At 38.4% G+C, this 27,244-nt stretch overlaps 1 protein-coding gene across 1 annotated transcript in view; it reads right to left on the reverse strand.

Annotated features, from left to right (window-relative positions):
* Positions 1-27,244, reverse strand: part of OCA2 (OCA2 melanosomal transmembrane protein) — a 270,600-nt gene that overhangs the window by 113,422 nt on the left and 129,934 nt on the right. Inside the window, exon 18 of the mRNA XM_020289059.2 lies at positions 5,073-5,200. Within this exon, the coding sequence (XP_020144648.2) occupies positions 5,073-5,200 (128 nt within the window). The remainder of the gene's footprint in view (positions 1-5,072; positions 5,201-27,244) is intronic.

Consider the following 27,244-nt stretch of genomic DNA (forward strand, 5'->3'; position numbering starts at 1 on the left):
ACAGGACATTCTCTAAGATTGACCATATCGTAGGCTACAAAGCATGTCTCAAAAAATTTTTAGAAATAGAAATTATACCATGCATCTTCTCAGACCACAGTGAAATAAAATTAGAAATCAACTCCAATAGAAACTCTCATCACTACACAAAGTCATAGAAACTAAACAACCTTCTGCTGAACAATTATTGCATTAAGGAAGAAATCAAGATGGAAATCAAAAGCATCTTTGAACTAAATGATAAAGGAGACACAAGTTATCAAAATCTGTGGGACACAGCTAAAGCAGTACTGAGAGGAAAATTTATATTGTCTACATCCAGAAGACAGAAAGATCACAAATAAACAATCTAATGAATTATCTCAAAGAACTGGAAAAGGATGAGCAAACTGACCCCAAACCCAGCAGAAGAAAAGAAATAACAAAGATAATAGCAGAACTAAATGAAATTGATAAAAACAAAACTATATAGAAGATCAATAAAGCAAAAAGTTGGCTCTTTGAAAAAATAAACAAAATTGACACATCTCTTGCTATATTAATGAGAAGGAGAAAATAAAGGACTCCAATAAGCTCAGTCAGGAATGAAAAAGGAGAAATTACAACTGATACCGTGGAAATACAAAATATCATCTATGAATACCATAAAAACCTCTATGCAAATAAACTTTAAAACATGGAAGAAATAGACAAATCTTAGAAATACACAACCTCCCTAATTTCAATCAGGAAGAAATAGAATTCCTGAACATACCAATATCAAGTACCAAAATAGAAACATCAATAAAAAATCCTTCCTAAAAACAAAAGTCCCAGACCAGATGGTTTCACACCTGAATTTTACTAGACCTACAAGAAGAACTGGTGCCTACCTGCAGGAATTAGTCCACAACATCAAGGAAGGGATCCTCCTCAACACATTTTAGGAAGCCAACATCACCCTGATACTAAAACCATATAAGGATGCAACAAAAAAAGAATACTACAGACCAATATTCTTCATGATTATAGATGCAAAAATTCTCAAAAAATCTTTGCAAACCAAATTCAGGTGCTTTTCAAAAAAATAATACATCATGACCAAGTGGGGCTTCATCCCAGAGATGCAGGAATAGTTCAACATATGCAAATCTATAAATGTAATTCACCACATAAATAGAAGCAAAAACAAAGACCATATGATCCTCTCGATAGACGCAGAAAAAACATTCGACAAAATTCAACACTCTTTTATGATAAGAACACTTAACAAAATAGGCATAGATAGGACTTACCTAAAAATGATATAAGCCATAAAGGACAAACCCACAGCCAACATCACATTGAACAGGGAAAAAATCAAAAGCATTCCCACTTAGAACTGGAACCAGACAAGATTGCCCTCTATCACCATTTCTATTCAACACAGTGCTAGAAGTCCTAGCCACAGCAATAAAACAAAAGAAGGAAATCAAGGGCATCCAGATGGGGGTAGAAGAGGTCAAACTATCATTCTTTGTTGACGATATGATCTTATATCTAGAAAACTCCAACAATTCTCCCATGAGACTACTGGAATCAATAAACAAATTCAGCAAAGTCTCAGATTACAAAATCAGTGTACAGAAATCAGTAGCATTCCTATATGCCAACAACAGTCAAACTGAGAACAAAATCCAAGACTCAGTACCATTCACAACAGAAACAAAGAAAAGAAAATACCTAGGAATATATTTAACTAAGGACGTAAAAGACCGTAGAACTACAAAACACTGAGGAAGGAAACAGCAGAGGACATAAAAAGGTGGAAAATTATACCATGCTCAGGGTCGGCAGAATCAACATTGGTAAAATGTCTCTACTACCCAAAGTGATCTACAGATTCAATGCAAATCCCTATTAAAATACCAACATCATTTTTCACAGATCTAGAAAAAATAATTCTATGCTTTGTATAGAACCAGAGAAGACCCTGTATACCAAAAGCAATCTTAAGCATAAAGAACAAATTGGGAGGCATCAATTTATCATACTTCAAGCTATACTACAAGGTTATAGTAACTAAAATAGAATAATACTGGCACAAGAATGGAGACATAGATCAATGGAACAAAACTGAGAACCCAGATATAAAACCATCCTCACAGAGTCATCTAATCTTTGTCAAAGGAGACAAAAACATGCACTGGGGAAAAAGAATCCTTATTCAATAAATGGTGCTGGGAAAACTGGATAGCCACATGTAGAGGACTGAAACAGGATCCGCACCTTCTACCTCTCACAAAAGTCAACTCACGCTGGATAACAGACTTGAACCTAAGAATTATAGAGGAAAATGTTGGAAAAACTCTTATAGACATTCGTCTAGACAAAGAATTTACGAAGAAGACCCCAAAGGCAATCACAGCAACAACAAAAATAAATAAATGGTACCTGATTCAATCAAAAAGCTTCTGCATAGCCAAAGACACTATCATGAGAGCAAACAGACAACATACAGAATGGGAGAGAATATGTTAGCATCTGTAAAGGGCTGATAACTATGATCTATATAGAACTTAGGAAAATAAGCAAGAAAAAATCAAACAACCGTATCAAAAAGTGGGCAAAGGACATGAACAGAAACTTTTCGAAAGAAGATAGACAAATGGCCAAGAGACATGAAAAAAAGCTCAACATGTCTAATTATCAGGGAAATACAAATCAAAACTACAATGAGATATTACTTATCTTCAGTGAGAATGACCTTTATCAAAAAGTACCGAAACAATAAATGTTGGTGTGGATGTGGAGAGATAGGAATAGTCTTACACTGCTGGTGGGACTGCAAACTAGCACAACCTCTATGGAAAGTAATATGGAGATACCTCAAAGAGCTACAAGTAGAACTACCATTTGATCTAGCAATCTCATTACTTGGCATCTACCCAAAAGAACAAAAGACATTCTATAAAAAAGACATCTATACCTGAATGTTTATAGCAGCACAATTCACAATTGCAAAGATGTGAAAACAACCCAAGTACCTATCGATACATGAGTGGATTCATAAAATGTGGCATAGGTATACCATGGAGTTCTACTCAGCCACAAAAACTATGGTGATCTAGCACCTCTTGTATTATCCTGGATAGAGCTGGAACCCATTCTTCTAAGTGAAGTATCACAAAAATGGAAAACAAGCACCACATGTACTCACCATCAAATTGGTATTAACTGATTCACACTTAAGTGCATATATAGTAGTAACATTCATCAGGTGTCGAGCAGATGGGAGGGTGGAGAAAGGGCTGGGTACATAAACACCTAATGAGTGCAGTGCACACAGTCTTGGGGATGGACACACTTGAAGCTCTGACCCGGGTGGGACAAAGGCAATATACATAACCTAAACATTTGTACACCCATAATATGCTGAAATAAAAAAAAATTTTTAATCTAAGCATATACATATAGTAAAAAAATAAATTCTGGTGCTATTTTCTTCAAATCAGCTTAATTCTGAGTCTCCTTAATAGCAGTGTTTAAGCTTCCATAAAAGACAGGGAGTTTCTGCTCAATTTTTCTGCACACCCAAAACTGCTCAAAAAATAAAGAATATCAATTAAAAATACAAAAGGATAAAGAATATTAATTAAAAATACAAAAGGACAAATAGAAGGAGCTGTGTGCTTTATTGGTCCAGATTGCTACCCAGCAGAAACCTCTGAGGCAAGAAAGCAGCATCTGATCTACAATCTTGATCTGATCTACATCTTGATCTACAATAATTATGCAGATACAATACTGCCACCACAACCAAGGTGCTAAACACATCCATTACCTCCAAAAATGTCCTTCTGTTCTTCTGTGTTGTGTTGTATTGTGTTAAGAAGAGTTAACTTGAGAGCTATCTTCCTAACATATTTTAAAATGCTCAATACTGTATTGTTAAACTGTGCAAGTACTGTGTCAACAGCAAATCTCTAGAACTTTTTCATCCTGCATAACTGGAACTTTATAACCGTTGAGAACAACTCCCGTATGTCCCTCTCCTGAGCCCCTGGCAGCCACCCTCCTTTACTCTGCTTTCATGAGACTGACCATCTGAAATAATTCACCACGAGTGGATACACTCCACCCCTTCTTTACTTGCAATGGTTCGTCTGGGCCAGTGGTTCTCCACTGGTGTCTCTCAGAATCACACAGGACCCTGGAACCACACCTCCCAAAAAATATAGGTGCCTGAATTATCAAACATAACCTCCCAGAAAGAGACCAGGAAATATGCATTTTGAAAAATCTCCCCAGGCAACTGTGATGTGAAACACTGATTAAGAATCACTGAATTTGAACTGATGGGTTCTGATTTCTAATTGCTCAGACATAATCCCATGTGGCTGGGGCCCCAGCTAGGAGGTCAAAAGGCTGATTGGCCAGAATTGATACACCAGGCCTGCCCCAGGCAAGGCCTGACCAACTGCGGGGTGAAGTGCAGCGTTCAAAAGGAAAAAGCAGGTGTCTCTAGGGCCAGATGTCCCCCAGAGGCAGAAGCCAGGTGCCTTGTTGCCAGCGTGTTAAGCTTGGAAGGCTGATGGAATGAATTGGGAAGGCTCTGAAGAAACAGGTGGAGAAAGCAATGAGACCCGCATGTGGCAGTAGAGGGGTCCCCAGTGAAAACTGGCTGCCCCCACTCCAAACTGAGTCAGCTGAGCATCTCAGAAAGACCAGGCAGCAGGGCAAGGCTCCACTGTACACACCCTTGCAGCATCCCATCAACTTGTACTCTTGTCTTTACAAGGCACTCCTTTTGGTTTCAGAAACTTAATTAAAATTGATAAAGGAAGACCGAAAAAAAAAAAAAGAAGTTTACAAGCCACAAAGATAACTCAAGATTTTAAAAAAGCAATCAAATAAACAATTTTATGGAAATATTTAGATGGCTGATGTAAAAAGTTGGTTAACTTGAAATAGTCTAATCAAGACTTTCATCAATTTGCACTTAGAGAATATGTGGAGAGACTTACAGATTTAGGCTTTCCTCATTCACTAAGTAACACATAAAATATAAATAACAGGTAAAAGACCATAATGCGAAAGTTCTAAAATCTTACCTCCATCAGAACAAACAGTGCTGCAAAGAAGAGAAGGGTTGCCCATTCCACTCTGTGTAGAATTATCTCAAAATCATGAATATCAGCTAATATTAGCAACCAGATGGCACCCAGAATAGCAATCCACCCTGAAAAATAAGTAAAGGGACATACAGGTATAGTTCCATTGTTAACATGCCAATTAATTTATCTTCTGATTGCTTTTTTTCTTTTTTTTTCTTTTTTTTATTTCAGCATATTATGGGGGTACAAATTGTAAGGTTTCAAAAAATGCCCTTTCCCTCCCTCCCCCTGAGGATAATTGATATACTGCACACTGCATATACTTAAAAAGTACAATTTCCATTTGGGCTTATGTGTGCACTCATGAAACAAACACTACAATCAAGATAATGAACTTACCCATCACCCCAAGAAGTTTATTCATGCCCATGTTCTTTATCCCTTCTGGCTCCTCTTGTCACCCTCACACACTCTCAGTAAACCACTCATCTCTTTTCTTACACTATAGATTGGTTTACATTTTCTATATTTTCTATAAGTGCAGATTTTCTATAAATCATACAGACATAATTTTTGCCTGAATGCTTCTCAATGGACAGATCATCCAGACAAAAAAATCAATATTCAGCATAATCATTTTAAGATCCTTCAATGCTGATGTGTGGATCAATAGTTCATTCCCTTTTTTATTGTTTAACAGTATGCCATTGTATGGATATGCTACAACGTATATACCATTCACCTATTAATGGACATTCGGATTGTTTCTATTTTTTTGTTGTTGTTATTTCAAATGAACATGCATGAACATTTATTCATATACAATTCTTTATATGTACATAAGCTTTCAGTTCCCTTGGGTAAATACCTAGGAATGGGATGGTTGGGTCACATGATAAGTTAATATTTCAGAATGTTATATGTAACAGTTATGTTTTAAGAAACTTCAAAACTATTTTCCAAAATGGTTGTACCATTTTACAATGCTACCAGCAGTGTATGAGAATTCTAGTTCCTCCATACCTTCACCAAGACTTGGTCAGCTTTTTTGATTTTAGATATTCCAATGGGAGTAAGTGGTACCTTATTGTGGTTTCAAATTACATTTCCCTACTGACTAATAATGTGGAACATCTATTCATGTACTTATTTGCCATCCATGTATCTTCTTTCACAGAGTTTTTGTTCAAATAGTCTGTTCATTTTTTTTCTTACTGGATAGAGCAAATGAAACCCAAAATAAGTAGAAGAACACAAATAATAAAGATTAGAGCAAGAACCCATGAAATAGAAAGTGGAAAAATATTAGAAAAAAGCAATGATACCAAAACCTTGTTCTTTGAGAAGACTGGTAAAATTGATAAACTTTTAGGATAAAATATGAAAAAACAAATTGCTAATATTAAGAATAAGATCAGTGACACGAGTATAGATTCTATAGATATAAAAAGTTTACAGTTTTCTATAGCTGCCATAACAAATTTTATCATAACATGGTGGCTTAAAATAGCACCTATTTATTATATCACAGTTTTTATAGGTCAGAGTATGGTGGGTTCAAAGCAGGGTGTCCGACTAGAGTCTCATAAAGCCAAGTCAAGGTGTTGGCAGGGCCACATTCCTTTTTGGAAGCTCTAGGAGAGAATCTGTTTCCTTGTTCACTCAGGTTCTTCACATAATTCAATTTCTTGCAATTGTAAAACTGGAACCCCTGTTTCCTTGCTGGTTGTCACCCAAAAGCTGTTCTCAGCTTCTAAAGGCTACCCACAATCTTGGCTCATGCCCCCTTCCTCCACCTCCAAAGCCAGCAATGGTGACTTGAGTCCCTGTCACATTTCAAATCTCTCCTGCTTCTTCTTCTGCTACATCTCTCTAACAGACTCTTCTATCTTCCTCTTCCATTTTTAGGCCCATGTTATTTCATTGGGTCTACCTAAATAATCCAGAAAAATCTCCTTGTATTAAGGTTTATAACCTAAATTCTACATGCAAATTTCCTTTGCTATGTAACATACACAGGCATTACCACCAGGAATTGGAGTGTGGGCACCTTTGGGTGAGGAGGGGTATATATGGGTTAATTTGGGAAGAATTCGCATTTTAAAAATATATCATAAAATCTTTTAACCTATGAACATAATATATATATCCATTTATTCTATCTTCTTTAATTTTTGCTGAGAATGTTTTGTATAAATCCAAGCAATCTTCTGTACAGAAATAACAGACTGATTCTAAAATTCATATAAGAATGCAAAGGACGTAGAATAGCCTACGCAACTTTGGAAAAAAGGAGTAAAGTTGGAGAGTATACATCATCTCACCTCAAGATTTATTATAAAGTAACAATAATAAAAACAGTGTAGTATTACACCAAGATAAATTCATGAATGGATGGTCCAGAAATATACCCACATATTCATGGTCAATTGATTTTTGACAAAGATTCAATAGCAGTTCATTGAAGGAGTAGTCTTTTCCGCACATCGTGCTGGAACAATTGGATATCCATATGCAAAAGAAATTTTATTTTTATCTGTTCATTGGTCATATACAAAATATAGTGCAAATGTATCATAGGCCTAAATGTATTATAAAACATAACTGCAAAACTTCCAGAAGAAAACAGGAAAAAATCTCCATGACCTTGGGTTGTGCAAAGATTTCTTAGCTACAACATTAAAACCATTATCTATAAAATGAAAAACTTGATATTAATTGGACTTGATGAAAATTATAAATTCCTGCTTTTCAAAAGGCACTGTTAAGTAAAAGTAGAGACAAGTCAAAAACTGGGAGAAAATATTTGCAAATCATCTATCTGATAAAAGACCTGTATCTAGAATATATGTTTGAAAGAGTCTCAAAATTCAACAATCAGTAAACAAACAACCCAATTAAAATGGGGAATATTTTGAACAGACACTTAAGAAAGAGCAAATGAGCACATGAAAACATTCTCAAACATCACTATTCATTAGAAAAATGCAAAGTAAAACCAAAATGACATTTCACTATATACCTTAGAATACATAAAATTAAAAACACTGACCAAACTAAGTGTTGACAAAGATATGAAGGAACCAGAACTTTTGTACACTGCTGGTTGGACTGCAAACTGGTAGAACCAGTTTGGAAAACAGTTTGGCAGTTTTTGAAAACATTATCCATAAATTACTACCATATGACCCAACCATTCTACTTTTAGGTATTTACCCAAGAGAAATTAAAGCACACAGTGATACAAAGAATCAAACACAATATTTATTGTAGTTTTAGTTTTGATACCCCAAAACTGGAAACAATCCAAATATCCATCAGTAGGTGAATGTATGTACAAAACAAATTGCATCATATTCAAACCATGAAATAATACTCAGCAATAAAAAGAAATGAACTATTGATGTGTACTACCATATGGATAAATCTCATAATAATCATACTGAATGAAAGAAGCCAGACCAAAAAATGTTACATATTAAATGATTCTTTTATATAAACCTCTAAAAGATGCAAATAGCAAGGTTTGAAAAATTTCAGCCGATGGGTCAAAACTGCTTGTTTTTGTAAATAAAATGTTATTGAAACACATCCACAGCCATTCATTTACATATTTCCTATGACTCCCCTACCACTACAAAAGTAGTGTTTAGTCTTTGTGACAGAGCATGTACGACCTACAAAGCCTCAAATACTTACTATCTGCCCCTTTACAAAAAAGCCTGCAATCTACAGAAAACAGATCAAAGATCGCCTGAGGACAGAGGTGCTACAGGGTCAGGAGGAAGCCAGCAAGCACAAAGCCACACAAGGAGACTTTTGAGTGTGACGCCTGTGTGCTGCTCTTCCTCACGGGCAAACGTATCATCTCTAAACACACTGGGTCTGATGCTAACTCTAAGATTCATTGAATTTATTAGAATATTTTTGCTGTCCCTAGGAAACATTTCATGCAAGATGTACTTGGAATACTAAAAGTTCAAAAAATGGGGCATTATCAAATTCACTGGACAAGTTGCACAAACTTTATATCTGCTTATAAGTGTGTATCTGATAGATATTTATGTGTGTGGTTTTCATTAAAATAATTACAGAGTTAGCCATCTCACACCTTCAAGAGTCAGAGGCTAAAGTCAGAGTTTAGCAAAAAGATGGGGGAGTTCTCCAAGACCAAAGTAGATCAGACTAGTTTGTAAGTGGGAGAAGCAACAACCTATTCAGTTGTTTTAAAAAAATGGCACTGAGATCTCAATTGTTTACATACTTGAGGGGAAAAAAAAATCTCTTAACTAATTAAAATGATTTGGGTGAATGAAGTATCTTGTTAACCAAAATTCTTGATAATTCTATATCTTGTGTTTTAAAAAAATTATTAATAAAAATTATGTGTCCTGATTGTTTCAAATTATTTCTATTAATTTGAAATAATACCTTACTCTACCTTTGCGGGGTTAAATACAGATTATTTTCTGGAAAACAATGACAGTTAATTGCATATGACCTACAAAATTTAAAGATATTAGCTAGACCACCTCCATATCTCCTACTATCCCTCTTTATTTTTGTTATCCAAAGTGGACCCACTTCTCCACTCCTGCAAGACCAATCTTCTCACAATGTTGGGCAAAATACCCAATCACCCGGTCCTCACTGAGCATCCCCTTAATCTGAACTGTTTTATATGCCACTTTTGGATGCCTGCTCTGTGCCAGCCTCTGAGCTTAAGGGATATGGATGGGAATGTAAGCAAGACGTCACCATAAATTTTAAGGGGCTCACCATCTGGTGGAAAGCACATGCATGTAAGGAAAGTTATACGTGATGTAATAGAGTTGTACATGTCCACCCAGAATGAGTAACAAAACATGGAGATCGAGAGAAGTTTCCACCAAGAGGCTAGTATTCAAGAAAAGATCCTAGAGGATGAATATAATTTTTCATGTAAAGAGGGAAGGAGGCTTTCCAAGACAAAGGTAACAGCATATCCAAGAACAGAGTATCAGGAAGGAAGTATCAGAGTGATATCAGCAACATGGTGGAATAGGCAGTTCTAAGCTCTTGTCCTTGTATAGAAATAAGGAGAAACTGTTAAAACCAACTTTGTCAGAATTCTAAAAAACAGTGAAAGGTTTACAGAAGCCAAGCAAACATTTGATGAAGAGCAAGCCAACTTCAGATGGCAGGAAGGCTTTGCAGCATTTTGCTTGCCCGTGCCCCATGTCCTCCCCAGCATGTCAGGGGTCATGAAGCAGTGCAGCCTGCATTCCCAGTGCAGGACCCTGGTCCCTGGTTCAGAGAGAGCAGAGCAGACCTCATTCACAAATTATTGCAGATGTCTGTTCTAATCTGATTGGAGGATACCTGAAGCACTAATGCAAGGGATTCATCTCTCTTTCATCCAAGATAGAACTCAGGCCAGAAAAACAGGAGGCATTGTTCAAAAACACTCCAAGCCAAACTAACAATTCACAGAGGCCTGAAGAAAAAATTATGGTTTAAACATAGAATAGGCCACCTGAGGCACAGAAGCAAAAGACAGAAAGTTTCTTTGTGAAATTAGAATATTCAAAAGCAGCCAATTATATGAGGGACTATAGAAAGCCATATGCATGCCCAGGGAAAGGCTCATGCTCAGAAAAGACAGAATTCCCCAGACTTTCAACTCAAGGCTGATGCCCAGTCTTAGGCCCATGTGCTTAAGGATTGTTCCAGCACAGAACCAATCTGTAAAACTGTGAGAGATGTTTTTCTTGTAATTTGTTTGTTTATTTTTCTTCAGCTCCTGGTATTCAGGAAAATCTCTATCATAACACCAGCTGAACAAACTAAGCAGCCACTAAGGAACAGAGGTTTCCATGACCATACATGACAAGGAATACAGTCTTTTCAAAAAGAGTTTGGAAAATTCACAAAACAAACAGATTATTATAGCCTTCAATTATATATTTTTTAAAAAGTCCTAGAGAAGGGAGAGAAAATGATTTCCAGGGTTACCACATTATAGTATTCAAATGTCCAGTTTTCAACAATAACAACAAAAATCACAAGGCACAGAAAGAAACAGGCTAGTGGAATAGAATAGAGAGCCCAGAAATAAACTCTCGTGTTTATGGTCAAATAGTCTTTGACTAGAAGGCAAGATCTCAATGGGGAAGAGCAGTCTCTTCAACAAATGGTGTTGAGGAAATTGCATATCCACATGTAAAAGAATGAAATTGAACCCTTATCTTACACCGCATATAAAAATTAATACAAAATAGATTAAAATCTAACCATAAATCCTGAAACTATAGAACTCCTAAAAGAAAACAGAAGAAAAGATTTATTATATTGGTCTTGGCAATGATTTCTTGGATATAACACCAAAAGCACAAGCAGAGAAAGCAAAAACAGATAAATGTGACTATATCAAACTTAAAACTTTTTGTGCAAAAAACTGGACACAATCAACAGAGTGAAGGTAACCTACAGAATGGGAGAAAATATCTGCAAAGTATATATGTGATAAATTGTTAATATCAAGAATAAAGAACTCCTACAACTCAACAACCAAAAAAACCCCAAATAATACAATTTTTAAAGTGGGCAAAAAGCCCACATAGACATTTCTCTGAAGATGACATACAAATGGTCAAAAGTTTATATTAAAAAGATATTTAACATCACTAATAATCAGAGAAATGCAAATCAAAATCACAATGAGCTATCACCTCACACCTATCAGAATGGGTGCTATCAGAAAAAAAAAGTATTGGCTGGGATGTGTGGAAACTGGATTCTTGTGCATTGTTGGTGGGATTGTAAAATGGTGCAACTACTATGGAAAACAGTATGGAGGTTCTTCCAAAAATTAAAAATAGAACTACTATATGATCTAGCAACCCCACTACTGGGTATATATTCAAAAGAAATGAAAACAGAATCTCAAAGAAATATTTACACACTCATGTCCAAAGGAACACTATTCACAATAACCAAGATATGGAAGCAATACAAATGTCCTTTGACAGATAAATGGATAAAGAAAATGTGGTATATATACTTCCAATGGAATCATTCAGATGTAAAAAGGAAGAAAATGCTACAACATAAATGAAACTTGAGAACACTATGCAATGTGAAACAACCAAGTCACAAAACGACAAATACTGAATGATTCCACTTATATGAGTTAACTAAAGCAGTCAAATCATAGAAAGTAAAATGGTGGCTACCAGGGGCTGGGGAAAGGGCAAAAGAGAAGTTGTTTAATGGGTACACAGTTTATATATGCAACATGAAAAACTTCTAGAGATCTGTTTCACAACAATGTGAAAATATTTAACAATACTTAACTTCACAGTTAAAAATGGTTACAATGGAAGACTGCAATACATTACTATGAGCACTTTCTTTATTCTTGCGGTTTAATCTTGTTCTTCATCTTTCTACAGTATGACAATGATTTGCTATGTTGTAAAATCTTTGTAAAATATTTTTATATAAAAATATTTTTTAAATCTTTTTAAAAAAATGGTTACAATGGTAAGACAGAAATCAAATATAAATTCTGGACCCAAAGAGTGCAATAACTGAAATGAAAAATTCACTAGAGGAATTCAAGAGCAGATTTGAGCACACAGCAGAAAGAATCTACAAATTTGAGACAGGACAATATAAAGTATTAGGTCTGAGAGAAGAAATAAAAGGAGTAAAGAAAAGTGAACCCAGCCTAAGGGACCCATCAAGTGGACCAACATACAAATATTGGATGTTCCAGAAGAAAAAGAGAGAATGTTTGAAAAAATAATGGTTAAAAACTTCCCAAATAAAATAGAGAGTAGAAACAAAATAGAGAAAAATCAATGAAACCAAAAGTTAGTTCTTTCTAAAGATCAACATAACTGACAAATCTTTAGCTAGACTGACCAAGGAAAAGAGGGAACACAAAAATCTAAAATCAGAGATGAAAGTGAGGACATTACTACTGACCTTATAGAAATAAAACGGATTACAAGAGAATAATATTAACAACCATAACCAACAAATTAGATAACCTAGAAAAAATGGACAAATTCCTAGAAACACACAAACTGTTTAAACAGTCTCAGAAAAAATGTAAAATCTCAAAAGACCTGTAACAAGTAAAGAGATTGAATCACTAATAAAAACCTTCCAACAAAGGAAAGTCAAGGACCAGACACCTTCATTGATTAATTCAACCAAACATTTAAACAAGAATTAAATCAAATCTTCTCAAACTCTTCCAAAAAATATAGAAGAGTAGGGGACACTTCCTAACTCATTCTGTAAGGTCAAAATTACCCTAATACCAGAGCCAGATAAAGACATCACAAAAAAAAAAGAAAATTATAGACCAATATCCCTTATGAAAAAAAGATGCAAAAGTCCTCAAAAAATACTGGTAAGCTAAATATGACAGCATATTAAAAGGGTTATACATCATAACCAAGTATGATTTATCCCAGAAATCCAAGGGTATTTCAACATAAGAAAAATCAATGTACTACACCACATTAATAGAATAAGGAAAAAACACAATAATCTTAATTGACCCAGAAAAGGCATTTGACAAAATCCAACACTCCGTCATGATAAAAACCTTCAGAAAACAAGGAATAGAACAGAACTTCCTTTAACAACATGATAAAGAGAATATGTGAAAAATTCACAGTTAATATACCCCATGGCGAAAGACTGAAAGCTCCCCTTAAAATCAGGAACAGGACAAGGACACCTGCTTTCACCACTTCTATTCAACACTGCACTGGAAGTTCTCTATTCAAATAAATTAGGCAAGAAAAAAGTACTTCTGAAGTGGCAATGAAGAAGTAAAATTTTCTCTGTTAAAAAATGACACAATCCTATATAGAGAAAATCTCAAAAAATTTGCAAGAAGGCAAAAAATTCACACAAATTTGCTAGATATACTATGATCAATACACAAATATCAATTGTGTTTCTGTACATCTGCAATGAACAATCTGAAAAGGAAACTTAAGAAAGCAATTCTATTTATAATGCCATCTAAATGAATAAATTACCTGGGAATTAATAAAGCAAGAAAGCAGGAGGTTTTTATATACTGAAAACTATAAAACATTGTTGGTTGAAACTAACAAAGGCTTTAAAAAATGGAAACACATCCCAACATTTCTTAGATGTCAATACCATCCAAGGATAGCTACAGATTTGGTACAATTTCTATGAAAATTCCAATAGCTTTTTTTGAATAAATGGAAAAGCTGGTTCTCAAATTCATATAGAATTGCAAGAGGTACCAAATAGCCAAAACAATTTTGAAAAAGAAGAAAAAAGTAAAAGAATCCACACTTCCCAATTTTAAAACTACCTACAGAGCTACAGCAACCAAAATAGTATAGTGCTGGTATAAGGAGAAGTCAGGAAGTTTTCTAAGCAAAAGAGTTGGAGTGGCCTGATTTGGCCATCTGTGTTAGATTTCTTTGCCTGACAGATTTTGTTACTTGTGTTTGAACTCTCCGGAACACCTTCCATAGTACAGAAGACAGATACTTGTTTGCCTGATGTATCACCTCTGTTGGTTGATTTCTTGACTGCCCCTCAGAGATAGATTATCACTTCTTTTCTTTACATTCTTCATAAGAAAAATTTGCACCAATTCCCCTTTCCTTGGGTAATGCTTTTTTCCAATCAGAAAGGGCATCCTCTTGTTTACTCTGCTGTACGGCAATAAGAACCTCTAAAAGTCAGTAAGAACACAAGATATTTTCCATGATCCTGAGATAAATTTCAGTCATGAAGGGAAGCTGGAAGCTCCTCAAGTGCTCCTTTGATAGCTCTATTTTCCTTTATCATTTCTGGAGCCCAGAGTTTTCATCCAGCCACCACTCCTCCCATAGCACTTATCAATCCAATTTCAGAATAAGTTCTATTTGTCTTGTCAGAAAAATCCCCTGCGACAACCTACAACTGAATGAAGACTTACTTTACTCTAGCAAAACTTCAATTTCTCCCTTAATTTTAATCTTGCTGTCTATAGAGCCAGCAGCACTAATCAACTGCCTGTGCACAAGCATAACTACTTGGTAATGCCTGGTCCCTTCGCTAAGGAGTCAAAGTGCCACCTTCTTTTTTGTTTGTTTTTGTTTGTTGTTTAAGAGAGAGGGTCTCGCTCTGTTGCCCAGGCTATAGTGCAGTGGCACCATCATAGCTCACTGCAGGTTCGAACCCCTGGGCTTGAGTGATCCTCCTGCCTTAGCCTCCCAGGTAGCTGGGACCACCCAGTGTGTGTCACTGCACTTGGCAAAAGTAGCACCTCCTAAACCACCCCCACCCCAAACACTCACTACGAGCAACATTCCATCCACTCTGTTCTCACTTAGCACTGGCTCCTCCATGATATTGACAAAGGATGAAGTGACAGGTTCTCTCATAGTGTGGGGAAAGAAAAAACCACTGATGGGAACATCACAATTTCCAGGTTCACATTCTATTACAAATTCTAACAATGTGCCGTTGAGATTCTTTTTTCTAAAAATTAAAAGTTCAGTTGAGTGGAGTCAAAAAGGATAAACAGTATCGTTCACCTGACTTGTCTTTATCTTGTGGTGCTTCTATCAAACCCCTCCTTGAATGGGCATCTATCCCTCACCAAGAGCTCTCCCATTTCTTTTTTTTTTTTATTTTTAATTTCAGCATATTATGGGGGTACAAACATTAAGGTTACGTACATTGCCCTTGCCTCCCCTTCCCCCTCAAGTCAGAGCTTCAAGTGTGTCCATTCCCCAGACAGTGAGCATGGCACTCACTATGCATGTATATACCCAACCAACATTTTGATTATATTTTATATCTTTGCCTCTCCCTTGCAAGGGTTAAGATGTATGCCCTTCCCCTCCACAATGCTCACCACATCCCTCAGATGTGGGACTACCCCCCAACACCTGAATCCCTGGTGAACACCACCACCCTTGAACACCATAGTGTTAATCAGTCAGTACCAATTCAATGGTGAGTAGATGTGGAGCCCGTTATTCTGATCTTGTGTTACCTCACTTTGGATAATGGGCTTAAGCTCAATCCAGGATAATATAAGCAGTGCTAGCTCGCTGTCGTTTCTTAAAATTGAGTAATATTCCATTGTAAACATATACCAGATTTTAATAATCCACTCATGAATTGACAGACACTTGGATTGTTTCCAGGTCCTTGCAATGGCGATTTGTGCTGCCATAAACATTCAGGTGCAGATGTCTTTATAATAAATAAAATGTCTTATGCTCTTTTGGGTAGATGCCTAATAATGCTATTGCTGGGTCCAATGGTATTTCTATTTTTAGCTCTTTGAGATATCTCCAAATTCTTTTCCACAAAGGTTGCACTAATTTGCAGTGCCACCAGCAGTGTAAGAGTGTGCTTGTCTCTCCACATCCTCGCCAGCATTTGTTGTTTTGGGATTTCTTGATACAGGCCAATCTCACAGGACCAGAGCACATTCATTCTGCCATTTCTTAAAATCTATGGTAAGTGGCTCTGACTTTCATTTGTATCTCCAACAGGGTCAAGTTTCCATGCAGAACAAAGAGCTAAATGAGCCTCCTTTCTCCCCATTGCTGAAACCCTGAGCAGCACAATTCAAATGAATGTAGGACAAGGGCTTCCAGCAATCATAGGGAAGCCTCCTGGTCACAGGTACCCGCTGGTCATCTCTCAGCACCCCAACCTGTAAGGAAACTGAGCTCCCAAAGATTAACTGGTTTTCTTCAGGCTACACAGATGCTGGGGGCAAAGCCAGGATCCAATCTCCCCTCTGTGAGAATTCCTTTCCATGCCACCATGTTGGATTCCTCTCGTGTGCTCAGTCTTTGGATGGAATGCTTTCACTACTTGTGAATAAGTCTGGTGTATTTATCTGAAATTTCTTCCATAATATGATTTGTTTAATATATGGAGAAATGTAACTTAATCTTTTATAAAGAAGATATTGTCCACGTTCCTTGCACTGGATGTTTTGCAGCTGCCTTTGACCAAAAGCAGTGCTGTCCTGATGAATCTACTCCCTACAGTTAAGATGAACTAACCTACATGGCTTGAGGCACACAGGAAGCATCTCCAGAGAATACCTCAACAGTTACTCACCACACATTCACCCTTCCACCCAGGAAAACTCATGAATGGGCTGCATGTACTATAGATAGTATATTACCCTGCCTGCCTCCCTTTAGTAAGTTTTCTCCTGAGTCCTTGCCTTCAACTGCATAAAATAGGCCAAGTGAGATTCATCCCAAATAATCTAGGACTTCTAATTGCACTGCTACACTGTGGTTGTCTGTGGGGTAGTTCTAGAGCTCTCATTTCCCCAGGCATTGAGCCTCCAGTGTGCAAGCGCAGTGCCTCCTCCTGAGGAGCCCACAGCCCACAGCTGGGTGGGTGAGTAGGACAGGGAGCATGGGGTGAGCTGGCTTAGGAGGTCAGAATGAGGGTTATGTTCTGTTATAGCACTATGCATAGGATGGTTGCCATAAGACCAAAAGGAGGGAGCATCTAACAATGTATGCAATGGTTTTATGGACTGCGCAGGTTTTCCATCTTGAGAAAATTCCTATTCTTTCCAGTTGCCTTTTAAAATCTGGCAAAAGCAATATCATTGTTCATCATCCTTGTATTTTCCTGGGCTGCCTAGCAATCAGCCTAAACTTTCCATTCATATCTCTCACAGTTGTGCATCCAGTACTACTTCTAAGGCCTCTGTGTATATGAAGTTATTCAATCCTCACAGCAACCTTGTGGGGGTATGGAGGCACAGAGCAGGTGCCTACCACAGAAAGCACACTGAGTAGTGAAGCTATACTTAGAGCCAGAAAGGTCTAGCTCCAGATCTGCCATCTCCTCACTAGATCCAGGGAAGCAGCTACGAACTGCCCAAGGTTCCAGCTCTGGCTCGGGATGAAGCTAATAGCTTCCTTTCAACACATGGAAGCTTCTGCATGGTTTCCAGTCAGGCTTAGGAAATGCTATGATTACATTAGGTGAGTAGTTTAAAAGAGCTGAGGTCAGAAAGAATAAAGGCAATTGAAACATAAGTGATCCTATTTCTAAGCATTTTGCCTCTAAGATTTTCCACCAGTATTGACAGGCCAATGTGGGCACGTGGGGCCCTGCTGAGTTGTCCCTCCCTCTCTGTTCTCCACCACTTCCACTTGTTCTCTGCCCGGGGGGCTGACTGGTATGGACCACATCAAAAGATTCTCCTCCCCCAAGACTCCAGGTGAGCTCTGCCCTTTATGTGAAAAGAGTAGATTTGCTTATTTGTGAGTTCTTTAAAAATGGAATCATATCGTAGGTACTCTTTTCTGACAGACTTTTATTTTGCTCAACGTGTTTGTGAGATACAGTCCTGTTGTTACATTTGCAGAAATAAATTCATTTTTATTTCTGTATACTATTCCACTGTATGATTATCCCACAATTTATCCATTCTAGGGGTTCTTAGACATTTCAGTTGTTTCCAGTTTGGGCTATTATACATAGTGCTGCTATGAGCATTTTCAAACATGTCTTTTTGTGTGCATATGCACATATTTCTGTTGGGCATACAACTAAAAACAAAATTTCTTGGCAGTAGATATGCATTGTCCTAAACTTTAGTAGAGGCTGCCAGATCCTTTTCAAAAGTCGTTGTACATAGATGCAATCTTATCAGCAATGTGTGACGACATTCCACATTGCTCCACATTCTCGCAATACTGGGTATTGTCAATCTTTAATTTTAGCCATTTAGGTATAGACATAATGGTATCACACTGTGGTCAAATCTCACATTTTACTGATGACTTACAAGGTTTAGCACTTTTTCATATGCTTATTAATAATTTCAGTAATTTCAATATCCTTTTTTGTGAAATGTCTATTCAGGATTCCTGCTCACTTTTCTATTGGGTGTTCTTACTGATCTATAGGTATTATTTTTACATTTTAGATATAATTTCCAAATGTAACAATGGGTATATTTTGCACACATATTTTTTTACTCTATAGCCTCTTTTTCCCTTATTTAATAGTGTCTTTTGAGGTTCCTAATTTTAAAGTAGTCAAAGTTATCCTTTACCATTAGTACTTTTTGCATCCAATTTAAGAAGCTGAGTCACATGGCAATGTGTTTAATGACATAATATGATCAGTAAAGATAGCCAGACAGATCCCTGTTGTACAGAAGGGACCACCAAACCTTGGAGAGATTGTGTCTTCTTATACCAAATATGCAACTTGGGGAGGGAAGCATATGGAAATGCAGTGTAGGTAGAAGCAGATTCACACTTGCCTGAACTGATGTGCCACCTGAAAGCTGATGAAGGGCGAGGGGGCAGCCCAATACCCTTTCCATCTTAAAGCGGAGCATTCCCACCTCCTGCACAGACATGGCAGGGCCAAGACTCCAAGTCCATTGCTTGCCAGAACAAGTGCGCTGGTCCCAGCTTATCTTCAGTAAAAGTGGAAAAAATATCATTTTGCTCTGTATCCATCCCAATTCACCTCTAAAAATGAAATGGAGAAGATTGTGGTGGCAGTGGGAGCGGTGGGGTAGTACAGTGCTACAAATATGCAATTAAAAGGCCGCAACTAAAACTTTCAAGGCATTCAAGGGCTACTGTGCATGGACGCTAGCAGGCTTCTCCAAACACTAGGACCCCTGCTGAAAATATACTTACACAGAGGCAGGATCTTTGTCCTTGATACACATAAGTACCAATTATCCAGGCTGCACCCTGAGTGCCAGCTCACTCACAGTGGCAGGATAAACTTCTGGGTTGGGCTGAGAGACAGCAGCGGCAATTACATGCAGTGAGTGCACTCGTATAGGTCTCTGTGGCCTTGCGAATGATAAACTGGACATGAGCTCTGCCCCGAGAACTGCAAAGTCTCATGGAGAAGACAGCGCACTTACAACCACTGTGAGGTACTGCGTGACAGCTATGCTAGCATCAGACACTAGGTGCCACAGGGTCTCTGAGGTAAATCCGCACGCTCTGCTGAGGGCATGGGTGAACCAACCAGAGCTTAACTCGACATTGTTCTGTGCACTCAAGCATATTTGAAGGATGATGAAAATCAAGCAGCCTCTAAGGATCTTGACTGTCAAAACTGACATGAACTAGAACTTCAATGACAAACTCATGAGAATGTCAGCAAGAAAGGAAAGAGCTATAATTAATGTTTTCTTTACTTATTTTTATTTTTTTAAGTCTCAAAGTCAAATGATTTTCCAACCTCTACTTTAAAAAAATTAATTGAAGTGTTGACAATGTTCATGGTAAGTATTAGTCACCACTCAAAACAAGACTTTGCTAACGTTTGTACTGAACGTTTGTACCCTCAAGACCTAGAAATGCAGTGATATTAAAAGTATGATTATGCCCTCTAGATATTATGAAAGAGTAGAATTAAAATTATGAATGATTAAAATTAATAATCCTTACACAAGAATAACTAAGCATTAGAAAGAATGCTAAATGCAGTTTACGAATTCTCATTTTGCATTTGTGTATTTTGGCTTTGTTAAAGAAGTCTGGCTCATTAAGACAGAGTTAGGCCATTCTGCAGGTGCATTAGGCACTGTTAGGGATCGTGCTTTATTCACTGGTGTCCCTAGTGCCTCTCACAGTGATTCGTGGGAGAAACACACACTCAACACTATTACATTAAGAAACGAGTGAACAAACAGCTAAAGTATCTGCATTAAACAAGGAATAAAAATTCTCAAAATGCTCTACTTGAGCTTTCTTGGAGAAGGTAACGTTTTATCCTCAGTGCAGGTTTTCCTTTGGTCCCCCCAGGAAGGGCTGCTGCCTGGAACCACATGGATCACCCACCACACAAAGGCAGGGAGCTGTGTTCCACAGGAGCAGAGCCCCGGGAGTTGGGCAACAGAGCAGCCTGTCCCTGAGAAATGCACCCAGAAGTCCCTAGAGATCATAGAGCCTTGCCACTGGGACTGACCCATCACTTCTCAGGTTCCTTGAAATTCAGAAAATGCATTTTTCATTGATTCTGTCCATAACCACCAACATCCAGGCAGATTCTAGTCACTTCTCCTGCTTGGCCACTATGTAGTATTCTAATGCACAAGATAAGTCATCATATCATGTAAAACCCTAAAAAAATAAATTCTTTTAGAATGTGTTTTGTGTAGTGGTTCACTAGTAGATTTTCAGAGCTCCTCACACCTGTCACTCTTCTCCCTGCTGTACCCCAGGAAGGTCTCCCAGCCCCAGAGGTAGGTGGAGCTGCAAGGCCAACAGGCCACTGGGCTGTGAGTAAATGAGACTGCCCTTCCCAGTGTGGCATTTAAGGGAAGCTGTCAGCCCTCCACTGTCTCTCTCTTGCCAAAGTGACCCTAAAAACTGTGTGTTGATATGGTAGCATCACAAAACACTGGTGTCTCTGTTCAGCAGGGACCCCCACTGACAAACTAGACATGTACTGCCAGCAAGAAATGTACTGCCTTTGTAATGTCAAACCGCTGAGATGCCAGGGCCAATGTTTTACACAGTTTAACCCAACCCATCCTGATATATCTGAATATCAAATGCACAGGGTATAAGTAAGATAATGTGTTTGTGTGTGCAAATGTTGAAAGAAGAACTAGGTCAGTCATGTTTTCAGTTGTTGAGTTTTGTTCCAGTTAGCTATCATTCACTAGCCAGAGCACCTAATTTCCAAAAATGAGCTATTGTAAAACTGGGTTTTTTTTATAATTACAGGTTCCAGAAGTGAATTGCCACAGCATTAATCTTTCAGAATTTACTTAAATTTTTGTTAAAATTACTAATGTTGAAGAGTTGAAACATGACTACAACATTGCTTCAGAAAAGCCAAATGGAATTTTTGATACAACTTACTCTTCCTAGCATATGACTCCAAGTTAGAGATTTCCAGAATTCTAAAAGGAATAATCTCTTGGTCCCAATATTTCTAATAAACCTGTAAGTATGATTTCTCTAAATTTTGTTTTCTATAAGCAAATATGAATATTTTATTTCTTATTAATGCTAGGAGAAATATAATTTATATAAAAAACAATGTTAATATATATTCAGACAACTGAGAATGTTAAGGATAATGACCAAAAGTGTAGGTAGTAATCATGTGATCTGAGAGTTTTAACAATTCTCTTGATGAAATGCACATATAACACCTTACTCTTCTACTAATAACTCTCAGGTATTTTTCCTTAAATGGATCACTAACATTTCATTCATTGGTGTAAAAGCTAAAGCAGTTCCCTACCAAAACCATCCAAACTTTTGAAAACCTCAGCAATCCTACTGTTATGTGCAGACCTAGGTGATACAAGCCACCTGGAATGAAAAATGAAGGGAGAAGTGGTCATTAAGTTGTTGCTCTGCCCTCAATTCATTAACCTGTGCGTACCTCAATGGAGGATATTGACTGCATTTATTCGAAACATACTGGAGCTAATAAAAGGAGAAGACCACAATGAAAAATAAAAACTAATGTTTGGAGAATCACAGCCAAGACACAACCAACTTTGTGAAATGCTTCAATTAGTTCCTATCACAGCTGTTATTTTAAGCGACTGGAAGAGAGGAGCTAGCCTTAATCACCTGCATATCTCGTCATGTCTGCATGGGGCTTGAGAAGTGTAGTTCAGCTAAATTGGTAAAAATGCTCCAGCTACATGTACTCACCAGAAAATTGGTTTCGCTGATCAACACCTAAGTGGACATATAGGAATAACATTTATCGGGCATCAGGCAGATAGGGGGCGAGGGGGATGGGTATATACATACATAATGAGTGTGATGCGCACCATCTGGGGGATGGACACACTTGAAGCTCTGACTCTGGGAGCAAATTAGGGGGAAAGGCAACTCACATAACCTAAACATTTGTACCCCCATAATATTCTGAAATGAAAAATAATAATAATTTTTAAAAATGCTCCAGAGTCAGTGACAAATTACTTTTACAGTAAAAAAAAAAAAAAAAAAAAAAAAAAAAAGCAGGTTGTTGTTACTGTATGTCATAGTTAAAATTGCCAAATAGATGAGAAAACAAGTTCGCATGTTATTTAGTAAAAGAGCATTTCTGAACAGCAGGTGCTTGGAGATGCAGCTGTCAGCAGAGGGAATGGGGGGGGAGGGTTCTGAAGACGATGGAGGGTGCAAGAGGGTCCTCTGCACTCTCTGAAGAGCCACAGGTAAGTGACTGAGAAGCGTCCTGTACCCAGCTTCCGGAGAGTATCGCAACCCCCACTCCATTCAGGCCAACCTCTCATCTCCACTGAAAAGAGGAATGAGGTTATAAACTCATACATTACATACTTAAGTTACTCTTACTCTCTTGGTCTTTTTCTAAGACCAATATTCACCAGCTAGTCAACGTCCTCAACAGCTTCGTGGGGAGATGCCACTGGTTAGCAGTGATTAATGGACAAAAATCATATCCCTCAGGAAGGGAAATAGTCTTTGTTGATAATGACACAACAAATTATCTACAATCACAGCCACTTCAAAGCTCAGCCATAGAATGATATCTGCAGAAATAACAAAGTAAAGACTCCAAAAATCTACTCCTCCATAAAAGCAATGACAGCACTGGCAAAAGTAGTCAAAATCAACTGTTCTGGGGCTCTGTAAATTAACCACAACCTTGCAACAATACAGGGAGTGTTTATTCAAGAAAAAAACAGCTGAATATTGATAATCAAGTCTTGTGGCATTTTAACTTGCCTGATTCTCAACCCTGTACCCTCAGTGCGAAGGTAGCTCTGAAAACAAACAGCCCCAAATTATGGTGAAAACCAGCAGCCTAGCAGCCCTTGAAAGGGACAGAACAGAGCTGGAGTTCTCTAAAAGCCCAATCCCCAGAAAAATGTCACTATTTGACTTGCCTGGAGTTCTCCGAAAACTTCCACTCCCAGGGCTTTACTTTATTTAACCTAAGAGCTCACTTACTGTGAACAGCTTTTCCCAAGGCATTTGTTGAAAAAATCAGTGGTAACTGTTTACTCTCTCAGCTAGCTGAGGCAGCAATAACAGTTGGGGCAGTGAAGAAATAACCAAAAAACTTAAAAAGAAAGCTGGAGAATGAGATATCCACAGGAAACTTTGAAAAGCTCCCATGAATTCCTGGGAATCTAGAAGGCCATGGGCACTTGCAGTGTTGTGCACATGCCCAGGAAAAACATGAGAAGACCAGGTACTAGATGTATTCAACAAAAACTTTAAATCTATTTTTTTTAAATATGTTCAGAGAAATAAAAGAAACCATCTCTAAAGAACTAAAGGAAAGTATTAAAATGTTGTCTACCAAATAAAGAATTACAATATCACCATCAAATTGGTTTTAACTGATCAACACTTAAGTGCATCTATAGTAATAACATTCATTATTCATCCATTGTTGGGCAGATGGGAGGGGGGACGAGGAGATGGTTATATATACACCTAAAGGAAGCGGTGTGCACCATCGAGGAAATGGACATGCTTGAAGCTCTGACTCAGGTGGAGCAAGGGCAATATACATAACCTAAACATCTGTACCCCAATAACATGCTGAAATTTTTAAAAATGTTTTTAAAGAATTAATTACAATAAAGAAACAGCAATTACCAAACAAGAAACAATAGAAATTCTGGAGTTGAAAAGGTTAACTGAATTTAAAAATTTACTAGTAGATCTCGATATTGCCTCCTCCTCCCCTCCGCTGACCCTACCTGCGGCTGCCCAGAGAGACAATACAGCCACCAGCCAGAGGGACCTCCAGGGAACGGGACCTTCCCTTTTGGGACCCTACAGCAGACTCAGGGGAACTCAGACTGTGAGCTCCCTACCCGCCAGCTCTCCCAGGTGCTGCTGGCACGGTGTTCCCAGGAGAACGGTGCCGACTAAGAGTCTGAGAGACACAGACACAGCTTGGGCTCCCTGTGAGTGAATTGGGACCAGAACTCCTCTCCCTGGTGGGGATACAGTTTGAACTCTGGGACCTAGAGGTCGGACCTGCAGACCAGATTCCCTGCACCGAGGGCTAGCATTGCCCGGGGAACAGACGGGTTATACGTGAACAGCCTACTGAGGTGTGTGTGCCTCCAGGGGCGGACCAGCATCCTAGAGGGCAACCCTCCTCCCAAGAGGAGGCTGTGCGCCCAGCCCAGGTGGCGTTCTTGTGCAGGGAACCTCCCCGCCGGCATCACAGTCCGGGGAGGCCTGGTGGCTTGTGGTCTGGCCTGCTGGCAGAGGCCCAGAAGTAGCTGCGGAGTTGGGGAGGGTGGAAAGAAGCCAGGCCCGCTCCAGACTGCGGGTCTCAGACAGCCCCACCCCCACACACAGACTTTCTGGCTGAGCTGGACCATTCCAGCCCCACCCTGACAGCTTTTCCTGGAAGCAGAGAACAGAACTTTGACCCCTGCTAACTGCCTGAGGGCAAGCTTACCCAACCCAGCTCCGCCCAGAACAAGAGCTGATAACAGGACACAAAATCAGCAGCATAGCCTGTTCCTCCAAGCAAACGCCACCTACTGACAGGGACGGATTCTTGCACAGCCTTTGCACGGCACCCACTGACTCAATATACAGGGAGTGGTCCAATCTCACCCACAGACACAACCTAACGCCTCAGAAACTAAACAAGGTGTGTGAATACCCAAACAATAACCTAAAGGAAAGAAACAACAACTGATCGACATGGGAAGAAATCAGCGAAAGAACTCAGGAAATATGAAGAACCAAATGGAAAACATACCCCCAAAGAGGAGCACAAGCCCCCTAGAAACGGACACCAACCAAAATCAGGCAACCAATATGACAGAAAAGGAATTTCGTATGTGCATCATAAGAACACTCACCGAGCTGAAACAACAACTCAATAACCAACACAAAGAAACCACAAAAAGCCTCCAGGATATGGGAAAAGAAATAGACACAATGAAGAAAAGTTTAACCGAACTCCTGGAAATGAAGAATCAATTCAGGGAACTACAAAATACAGTGGAAAGTCTCAAGAACAGGGTAGACCAAACAGAAGAAAGAATCTCAGAGATTGAAGATAACACCCTCCAACTAAATAAAACCATCACAGAGATAGAGCAGAGAAACAAGAGAAAAGAGAAAAGACTACAAGAGATGTGGGATTATGTGAAGAAACCTAATGTGAGGGTCATAGGGTTACCAGAAGGGGAAGAGGACAATACCCAAGGGTTGGACAAGCTATTTGAAGATATAATAGAGGAAAATTTCCCAGGCCTTGCTCAAAATCTCGATATACCAGTTCAACAAGCTCAGAGGACCCCTGGGAGATTCAATGCAAACAGGAAGACATCACGACATGCAGTCATCAGACTGACCAAAATATCAACTAAAGAGGCCTTTCTAAGAGCTGTAAGACAAAAGAAGCAAGTGACATACAAGGGAAAGCCAATTTGAATAACATCAGACTTCTCTAATGAGACTTTACAAGCAAGGAGAGACTGGGGCGCCATTCTCACTCTTCTGAAAAAAAACAATGCCCAGCCTAGAATCTTATTCCCTGCAAAACTAAGCTTCATATATGAAGGAGAAATAAAGACATTCTCAGACAAGCAAAGTCTCAGAGAATTCACCAAGACAAGACCAGCCCTACAAGAAGTACTCAAAACAGTGTTACCCACGGAACACCATAATAATAACCCACGAATATAAAAACAACCAAAACCCAAAGATTAAAGGCCAGATAATACAATGGCTCAAGAGAGAAATCAAAGCAACAACATCAAACCCAACAGAATGAACAGTAATCTACCTTACCTATCAGTTCTCTCAATAAATGTGAATGACTTAAACTCTCCACTCAAGAGACATAGGCTGGCTGAATGGATAAGAAAATACAGACCAAGTATATGCTGTCTTCAGAAAACACATCTAACCTGCAAGGATGCATATAGACTAAAAGTAAAAGGGTGGAGATCAGTATTCCAGGCAAGTGGAAGCCAAAAGAAGGCTGGTGTGGCAGTTCTAATTTCAGACGATTTAGTTTTTAAACCAACAAAAGTAGTGAAAGACAAAGAGGGTCATTATATAACGGTGAAGGGCACACTTCAACAAGAAGAGATAACAATTTTAAATATATATGCACCCAACTTAGGTGCACCCAGTTTCATTAAGCAAACCTTACTGGATCTAAGCAAATGG

Source organism: Microcebus murinus, chromosome 7 (genome assembly GCF_040939455.1).
Source record: "Microcebus murinus isolate Inina chromosome 7, M.murinus_Inina_mat1.0, whole genome shotgun sequence".
NCBI lineage: Eukaryota > Metazoa > Chordata > Mammalia > Primates > Cheirogaleidae > Microcebus > Microcebus murinus.